The sequence below is a fragment of the Triticum aestivum genome, chromosome 3A (assembly GCF_018294505.1).
Source record: "Triticum aestivum cultivar Chinese Spring chromosome 3A, IWGSC CS RefSeq v2.1, whole genome shotgun sequence".
In the NCBI taxonomy this organism is placed as follows: Eukaryota; Viridiplantae; Streptophyta; class Magnoliopsida; order Poales; family Poaceae; genus Triticum; species Triticum aestivum.
The window spans coordinates 32,844,273-32,852,970 of record NC_057800.1 but is presented as its reverse complement, the minus strand read 5'-3'; the positions used below and the strand labels follow the sequence as shown (position 1 = coordinate 32,852,970).

Below are 8,698 nucleotides of genomic sequence, written 5' to 3'. Positions count from 1 at the left end.
GCCCGCCACCCCCCCCCCCGCCGACCGCACGGCCAGGGAGGCAGCCCGCCAGCACCCGCCGGCGCAGCCCGCCGCACCGGCCACGCCGGACACCTCCCATCGGAGCCGCCGCCCCGGACGCCGTGGCCCTCCGCGAAGGCGAAGCCACCAGATCCCCGCCGCCACCTTCATAGGTGTCGCGCGGCCGGGCCGGCGAGCACCTCAGGCGGCGGCGGAGGGAGGGGAGAGGGAGGGGGAGGCGCGGAGGGGATTAGGGTTCGCCCCGGGAGGCACCGTGACATACATTGTTGCCCGAGAGAATTCGCGACGACAACTACTTGTACGCCGCTGATATCTGGAGTCTCGGGCTGACGGTACTGGAGTGTGCTACCGGTAAATTTCCCTATGATTTCAGTGAAGGCCCAACCAATCTCATGATGCAGATACTCGATGATCCATCGCCGACACCACCAGAAGATGCATATTCACCGAAGTTCCGTTCATTTATAGATGACTGCTTGCAGAAAGAGCCTGATGAAAGGAAGGGGTGTTTTGGAGCCCGGGCTCAGCTGCTCCCATAATCTGGCTCGTTTGTTTTGGTCTTGGGATGTGAACAAATCCAGCTGGCTTGTCAGATACTCCCTCCGTCCGGGTTTATTACGCCTAAAGACAACTCCTCTTAGATCAAGACACATAATAATTTGCTCACATAAATTCTTCAATTCCACTCTCAATGCACTCTCTCACATGCATGCAGCCAATGAAAAAGCACGCATGAAGTGTATTAATTTCCCATTCATGGCACCAACAACAATGGCTTTCAAGGCAACCAATGAAATGGTTGCACGCATGCACCTTTCCAAAGCGAGGCTTTATAAAAAGGAACATGCTTGTGATGCTAAGAGGACTAATAAACCCGGACGGAGGGAGTACGAGCAAGGAGAAACAGAAGAAACCAACAAATACGGTAGGAAACAGTACGCAAGACGGGGACGGCGGGGCGCGGCCTGACGGACGTCGCGGCGGCTGGGTATGGGCCGTGGACCAGGTCGTCGGCTTTCCAACCAGGACGTTTGCTTTTTTATTCTGGGCCAAGGATCAGATAATGGGTCCGTGTGGCCGGTAGCAATTTACGCCGCCTGTCGGTCGTGCGGCATGAAATGAAAAAAAAAAGGTAGATTTGTCCTCCACTATCTCCTGGTTCGTCCTAGAGGGTCCCCTCGCCGCCGCGGTACCCTGGAGCCTGGTCACCGGGAAAAAAGGGAGAGCGTAGCGGGAGGCCGGCCAACCGGGCGGCCAACCGGGTTGCGGCGGCGACCGTGCTCCGACGACGGACTAACCAGTGATGGAGGGGGAGGGTATGGAGTTTCTAATTGACGCTGTTGACAGGTTGGTTCCCGGCCAGATCTGTGCAAAAATTGCTGTTCTACATAAGCGCCGGCGGCGTGGTTCGATCCTAGATATCTAATCCTTTTGCCGGCGACTCGCCGTTCGTATTGTAGGTTCCCCGTGCGTGAGGAATTTGCGGACAGCCTTACAACCCAGATCCAGTTCCACTACTTTTTCTGCTGGAGAAGGGGAGTGCGACTGAGGATGTGGGTGAGGTCGATGGCGTCACTGAGCTGACTCAAATGGAGGATGTAGGAGCAGCAGCGGCAACGCAACAAGGTGGCCATGCTTTACGAGCTGAATCTCCAACGAGGTCTGCTCAATCAACAGGCAGAGTGAATCCACAAGCCCCCGGTTGGACAAAAAGGTGAAAACTCCTCTCTGCTGTTTGCACCTTGCACTGCAAAATTACTGTTAAATGCGTACCATACATACATGTCTCAATGCAAAAAGTGATTCAGAAGTACGTCTGCTGTCAGGTCGAATGGTTTCTGGGGAAATGAATTAAAAAGTCAGGCCCAATATCGTGGTACTGCACTTGCCTTCAGATGTAGATTAAAATGACCAAGACTGTTTTCTGTTTCCAAAAATTATTGAACTGAGACAGAAACTAAAAAGAAACATGAAAAATGAATATAGATATTAGCAAGCATCACAGGGGCCATCGTCTCTGGGGTGGGGTTGGGAAAACATCCCCGGTGTCCATTGTTTATTTGTATGCTATAGAACTAAGAACAAAATCCAAATCTAAAAATATGAAAACGAAAAAAGACAGAAAAATCATTTCGCTGGATTCTGAAAAAAATTGCAGAAATTAACTACATTCCCCCGTTTTGCTTCTTAATATGCAGGCTCCGGCTTGGAAGTGCACCACCTGACCGGGTGGCTTGCCCGTCGAGGATGAGCGCACTAGAAATTTCAATCCGCAAGTATGCAGAGCAACCTGATAAGAGCGTCGTTAAACCTGAGCTGGGACTTAGTTTTGATTCGTTGGGCAAGGCATATAGTTTGGCAGCGGGAACAATCTGGGCATCCCCGTTGCCGTGCTGGACTGCAAATCCATGCCCCGCTGGGTGCCATCCCGCTTGATGCTGCGCAGCAAGGATCTGCTCGTGGGTCATCCTCCTGCAGTACGCGCGCTGGAACTCAAAGAAACGTCACTGAAGGGCCTGCCAAAGGAGAAGAGAAAATCTCAATCATTAGCCAGGTACGAGCTGTGCCGAAAACAGATCCAGATTTATAATTTTCATGCTCAATGATTCTACTTACGTCATAGCGAATGCACTTGTAGAAACGATGACCAGCCTGGTTACTAGTCCTCGCGAAGGCGGTCACGACCTCGTCGCTGCAGAGAGGGCATGCCATCAAAGGGAGCAGCCAATCGGCTGGGACAGGAAGGGAAGATGAAGACGATGCGGACATGGCAGCGCGGACGAGATTGAACAATGGCGATGGCCAAGCAGGGGCGAGCTCGGGAGAGTAAATGGAGATGGGTGGTGTGCTGGCTAGAGTGAATGAGCTGGTTGGGCTGGTGAGCATTTATGGAGCTGGCGCTCCGACGCCGTTTGTGCTGTGAATCTTGCGTCATACGGCTCATGCAGGCTCAGATGTGGTGCCGAGCCGTCGCACCTCCAACGGGGCCGCGACGTGCCGTCTCCATAAATGCACCTCTGACACGCGAGCCAGAAAAGAGATATACGGCCTGAAAATACATGAAGACACACAGATCTTGGCGCAGACCATCGGTGTGGATTTCGGGAGCAGCTGAGCCCGAGCTCAGAATCGAATTTTCGCTGATGAAAGGTCTACATGTGAGCAGCTTTTGTCACACCCATTCATCAAGAGGTATGAGGAAGCCGGTGTCGACTTGGCGGCATACGTCGGGGGTGTTGTGAATCCAACAGAAAGGTTGAAGCAAATAGCAGAGATGCTTGTTGTTCATTATTACCTTCTGTTCAATGGCTCTGATGGATCCTGGCATCATATGAAGACACCGTACATGGAAGAATCATCTTTCCGCTTCTCAGGGAATGTGTATGTCGGGCAAAGTGCCATATTTGATACTTTGTCAACCATAAGAAACAAGTTTAAAGGTGATCAGCCTAGTGGGGGGATTTTTCATGTTGTTGAGAAGATACATTGTGGTGCAGATGGGGAAAGAGAGATCACCGTTCGTGTGTCTGGATCATTCATTGTGGGCAACCAATTTCTAATACTTGGTGAAGGGCTGCAAGCTGAAGGGATGCCCAGCCCAGACGAGCTCGCAATTGACATTCCAAGCAATCGGGCAGGCCAGTTCCGGGAGCAGTTCATCATGCAGCCAGGGATTTCCATGGAATGCTACTACATACCAAGACAAGATCTCTCCATCAGCTAGTCCCGACAAGATTTGTAATTTGTAAGACTTCTTGGGCTAGTTTAGCTTAAACTTATCTGCTCACAAAAACAACACTGAAAATTAGTATTCGAGAAATTACAATCAATTTCTTTGGCTTTGGTCGCCTGAGCTTATTACTTACTCCGTCTGCTGAAAAGTATATAATGCCCATGGACTAAAATGCATCCTGACTAACTGACAATGACCTATTTTGATTTTTTTTTGCTGAAAATACCATTAAAATGGGTCGTTGTCACAAATTTCAAATCAAAGAGACGTATTTCAAACACCATTAAAATGTTAAATGTTACGAAAAACATATGGGTCATTGCTACAAATTTCAAATTAAAAGAACGGATGTACTGCACATGCGATGCTTTTACGAGACATTCGTCAACTGGATTTAATCGAGTTGATTGCATAGAACCATCACAATTGCGGCGTCATTTGTAGAAAATATGGTTTTCCAAAAAAAAATTGATTAGCAATTTGCGCCGTATTGGTGTACCGTGGTGGCAGCGGTCTACTCCTCAAATAAAAGCAACAGCACCCAAAGATGCACAAAATAAATAATTAAAACAACTAACAAAAAATAAACCTAAGCAGGAAATGACTGGACAGAGCGCACCTACTATTCTATCTATCTGATGATGAAAAGAGAAGTGGAGGTCCAGTCCAGAAGTGAAGCCTTGTACAATCAAGAATGACAACAGAGCAGGGACCTACGTGTAACAAATTAAGACTAGTCGGCCACAGTGCACGCAGAAGGCAGAGAGATCATCGCCCAAAGGAAGGATCTATTTGTAAGCTCCAAAAATAAACGGGGGCAGCAATGAAAGGCACCGGGGGACTTATGTGTAAGGAACTGAGGGACCGGCGCGCGAAATGTCAAAAAAATTTGGACCATTTCTCGATTTGTGCGTGTCATCCTTGCGCAGGGGCCATGCTAATCTTCTCTGTATCGTTCCAATTTTATCAGATGTCCCCAAAGGGACGGGTCCGCTGCCGCGGCCGGGCTTATAAACCGGTGCGTGTCTCCTCCGCTGGCCGATGTGGGACTAAAACGCCAGCGAGTCCGTTCCTCCCAGCAATCGCTGCTCCCGACCAGCCTCGCTCCTCCCGTGGGCACGCGGGCCGCATCCCCTCGCGCGGCCCAGCTCGGCGGACAGCCCAGCCCAGCCCAGCCGGCCAGGCTGGCGGAGGGCGAGACCATCATTATCAGCGGCAGCGGCGGCCGCTTTCCTCCACACACACACCATTATTTTCCTCTCCCTCCTCCTGACCACCCACCCACCTACCAGCCACCAAGGCGGCCGATCTCCCCTCCCCAGCCGCGCCACCGCCGACGCCGCAGCTCCGGCAGCCGTTCGTCTCGAGGTACGGACGAGCCTCCCCTCCCCTCCCCTTCCCTTCCCCCAGCGATCCTCCCAGCCAAATCCCTCCCGCTAGGGGACCTCGCCCGCCGCTCTAGATCTAGATCCGCCCCGTCGTCGCCGCAGGTGTTCGACCCCTCCCTCCCTCGCTCGCTCGCTACCGCAGGCGGGCAGGCGGATCCGGGCCCAAGTAGATCGATCCCTCCGCCTCGTCATGAAGTGCCCTTCCGGTTCCTCGGGCGGCCGCGATCCCTGGGCGCCTCCTCCTGGTTCGGGTGGTGGTGGTGGCGGCGGATCCAGCGAGCCGGCCAAGAAGCAGCAGCGGACCGGGAGCTCGAGCCAGGCCGACGAGGCGTCCACCTCCTCCTCCTCCTCACAGCCTCCGCCGCAGCAGCCGCCTGCACCGGATGGGGGTGATGTGCCGTATCTGGGGGAGGACCTGATGTTCGAGGTGCTGCGGCGGGCGGAGGCGCGGACGCTGGCCAGCGCGGCGTGCGTCAGCCGGGGCTGGCGGGCCCTCGCGCAGGACGAGCGGCTCTGGGAGGCGGCCTGCGTGAGGGAGTGGGCTGACCTCGGCTTCTCCGAGCAGCAGCTCCGCGCCGTCGTGCTCTCGCTCGGCGGCTTCCGCCGCCTGCACGCCGTCTCCATCCGGCCCATCCAGCGGCGCCGTGCCGGTGTTCCTGCTGCGCCTGCTCAGGAAAGGGGAAGGCGGCAGCAGCCTCCTGCCAGGCTGGGCCGGGACCAGGTCCAGCTGTCGCTGTCGCTGTTCTCGATCGGGTTCTTTCAGAGCATGCCTAATCACCCCCCTCCTAAGAAGAAAGATGAGGGTGATGGCAACGATAAGGGTGGAGGTGGGCGGTGCGGGTGATCCAACTGGCTTTGCCTAACAGCTAGTCTGGACAAGAGAGAGCACAAGGAGTTATGACAGAGACAGTGGAACTGCAAGGTGGTTGGATTATGCTGTTCTAATATGGATAGGTGTATGAGTACTGATATGTCATAAGGTCACCTGGAAATGTGGATAGGTGTATGGGTACAGATTGGTTGGTAGTTTAGTTGAAGCGTCACGGGACAGATGGGGTGCCATACCATATAGCACATGGAATCGCTTTGGGGAGAAATGGCCCCAAATCTGTGTGCTCTGGATTGTGGTTGCTTGATGTCGATCTCACAGTATATAGTATGTTGCTTAAGTTGGTTTGAATTATTGTGTAAAATTCTCGCTTTAAAGATTTGAGCAATGTGAAATTATGTGATTGAAGGGTCAAGCTAGTTTACTTCAGTAACAATGGCTAGATTTAAGCTTGCATGTGGTTGTTATAATAATGAAATGGTAGCTGACATTTAGCTAACTGAAATTTCTCGATACTCCAGATTGATCTTTGGTGACTGTTAGAAGCCACAGACACTGAAGATGGCGCAGCCTGCTGAGCTTTCCCGCGAGGAGAATGTGTACATGGCCAAGCTTGCAGAGCAGGCTGAGAGGTACGAGGAGATGGTTGAGTTCATGGAGAAGGTGGCCAAGACAGTTGACTCCGAGGAGCTCACAGTCGAGGAGCGCAACCTTCTATCAGTTGCTTACAAGAATGTTATTGGTGCCCGCCGTGCCTCGTGGCGCATCATTTCCTCCATTGAGCAGAAGGAAGAGAGCCGTGGCAATGAGGACCGTGTCACACTCATCAAGGACTACCGTGGAAAGATTGAGGTTGAGCTCACCAAGATCTGTGATGGTATCCTCAAGCTTCTTGATTCCCACCTTGTCCCCTCATCTACTGCTCCAGAGTCCAAGGTCTTCTACCTGAAGATGAAGGGTGATTACTACAGGTATTACAGTAATGTCCAGCATATAGTTCCTGCATGTTTGCTTCATTGCACATTAGATTGATTTGGTTGAATATTTTTGTAATAGGTACCTTGCGGAGTTCAAGAGTGGAACTGAGAGGAAGGATGCTGCTGAGAACACCATGGTCGCATACAAAGCTGCTCAGGTAGTTTGCTTGACCTGGATTTCATGGTCCTGACATTGAACTTCGTTGGCAAGGAATCTGTTTCATGCGTGATTTGTCCTGTTTAATTATTTGGTGGTGAATTTCTTGCTCAGTTGAGTTCATGTTGAATCTTTCAGGAGATTGCACTTGCAGAGCTGCCCCCGACTCATCCTATTAGGCTTGGGCTGGCACTCAACTTCTCAGTGTTCTATTATGAGATCCTCAACTCGCCTGACCGTGCTTGCGACCTTGCCAAGCAGGTTTGTTTTCTACAATAACCAGTTGTGCTGGTCTATTATGATTTATCAGTACATCTGAACTGAATAGAACCATGTGGATCTGAGATGATTCAAAGTCAATACAGTTTTATCTAATATTCGGGCTTGATAATCGCGACTAATAATTGAATAACAAGTACGTGCACCGGGCTGCCCTTTTTTATTTGAGTAACAACTGTTAACAAGGAATCAGTGTTATGAGCTACAGTTGGTTAGGCAAAGAAGGGTTGTTGTTGGACCTGAAAGATCGATAAAGAAATAATGACTGTTCCACATAATGTCCCTGGTCATAGGATGATCAACAAAAATTATGGTTGTAGTAGGCTTTTCAAAGCTATTAAGCAGAATTATTTATGTTTTCTAAGATAGCAGAGTATATACTGTAGCCTTACTCTGCGTTGCTCATGTCAGGCTTTTGATGAGGCCATCTCGGAACTGGACTCTCTGAGCGAGGAGTCGTACAAGGACAGCACTTTGATCATGCAGCTTCTGCGTGATAACCTGACGCTGTGGACTTCTGACATCTCGGTACTTCATTCCTCCCGAGCATACCCTCACTTGCTTCCTATCTTCTCACCGAATCAATCCTAAATATGTACATTCCGCTTTGCTTGGCTGCAGGAGGACGCCGCTGAAGAAATGAAGGATGCTCCCAAGGGTGAATCTGGAGATGGACAGTAAACACTGTCTATGTGTTCAGAAACTTGTCTTTCTCGCTTGTTCAGTGTAGATTGTAATGTCATCGTGGTTGCTGGTAATTGGAGGCTCCAATTTGTGTTGTGATAGGGAAGCTTGTAGCTGCCTTGCTTGCTCGACAGCCTGATTATCGGGCTGCACTGGTTATTGCCTCTTGTTGAACCTTTGTGTTACTTTGGTGGTTTTAAAATTTTTCTGCTGCTCTTGTTTGTGGCCCCTTGTCTTCGTATTCATCTGTGTTTCTTCTTTCCGGACGGGTGTCTCTGAACCCTTCCACTTTGCCAAGTCTTATTCCCATGTTATGGGAGTTTCGACATTCACGGTGCTCCTAAAGCACATTTGGGAGTATTATTTACCTGGTTATATGACTGGACCGAAGGCATCTGAGATGGAGACGAAAGCAACAAATTTGCAACTAGCTTGCGTTATGTTAACCATATGGGTTTCTACAGGTGGTATGCAGAAATCTTATGATGCGGCGAACATCATGAGTTGTAAAAAGGCTTCCATAGCGACGACAGTGCCGGTTCACAAGTATTTCTGCTTGTACTCACATGTATGCTGCTGTTTTCTCATTTTCCGCTCCTTTCCCCATGCAACAAAGCTTACAACTTGCTC

General features: G+C 50.7%; 2 protein-coding genes, 2 long non-coding RNA genes and 1 other non-coding gene across 5 annotated transcripts; 3 read left to right on the top strand and 2 right to left on the bottom strand.

Moving 5' to 3' along the window:
• Positions 1–999: 999 nt before the first annotated feature.
• Positions 1,000–3,879, top strand: LOC123060028 (uncharacterized). The gene is made up of 4 exons (XR_006427697.1): positions 1,000–1,368; positions 1,482–1,735; positions 2,220–2,575; positions 2,660–3,879. It is a non-coding gene; the product is annotated as an uncharacterized lncRNA (long non-coding RNA).
• On the bottom strand, positions 1,374–2,912 carry LOC123060029 (uncharacterized). Its single transcript, XR_006427698.1, has 2 exons — positions 2,638–2,912; positions 1,374–2,537 (listed from the first exon to the last, which is right to left on the bottom strand). It is a non-coding gene; the product is annotated as an uncharacterized lncRNA (long non-coding RNA).
• Positions 3,880–4,637: 758 nt separating the features above from the next.
• On the bottom strand, positions 4,638–4,740 carry LOC123063799 (U6 spliceosomal RNA). The gene has a single exon (XR_006430563.1). It is a non-coding gene; the product is annotated as a U6 spliceosomal RNA (small nuclear RNA).
• Positions 4,741–5,548: 808 nt separating this feature from the next.
• On the top strand, positions 5,549–6,699 carry LOC123060026 (F-box protein GID2; the record flags this gene model as incomplete). Its single annotated transcript, XM_044482586.1, is given in 2 exon segments — positions 5,549–6,064; positions 6,493–6,699. A coding segment is annotated over 1 exon segment (438 nt), but the record flags the coding sequence as incomplete, so codon positions are not given.
• LOC123060025 (14-3-3-like protein B) lies at positions 6,533–8,285 on the top strand. The gene is made up of 5 exons (XM_044482584.1): positions 6,533–6,942; positions 7,028–7,106; positions 7,244–7,366; positions 7,796–7,912; positions 8,006–8,285. The coding sequence occupies exons 1-5, from the start codon at positions 6,533–6,535 to the stop codon at positions 8,063–8,065; spliced, it is 789 nt and encodes a 262-aa protein (XP_044338519.1). The 3' UTR covers positions 8,066–8,285.
• The last annotated feature ends 413 nt before the right edge of the window (positions 8,286–8,698 follow it).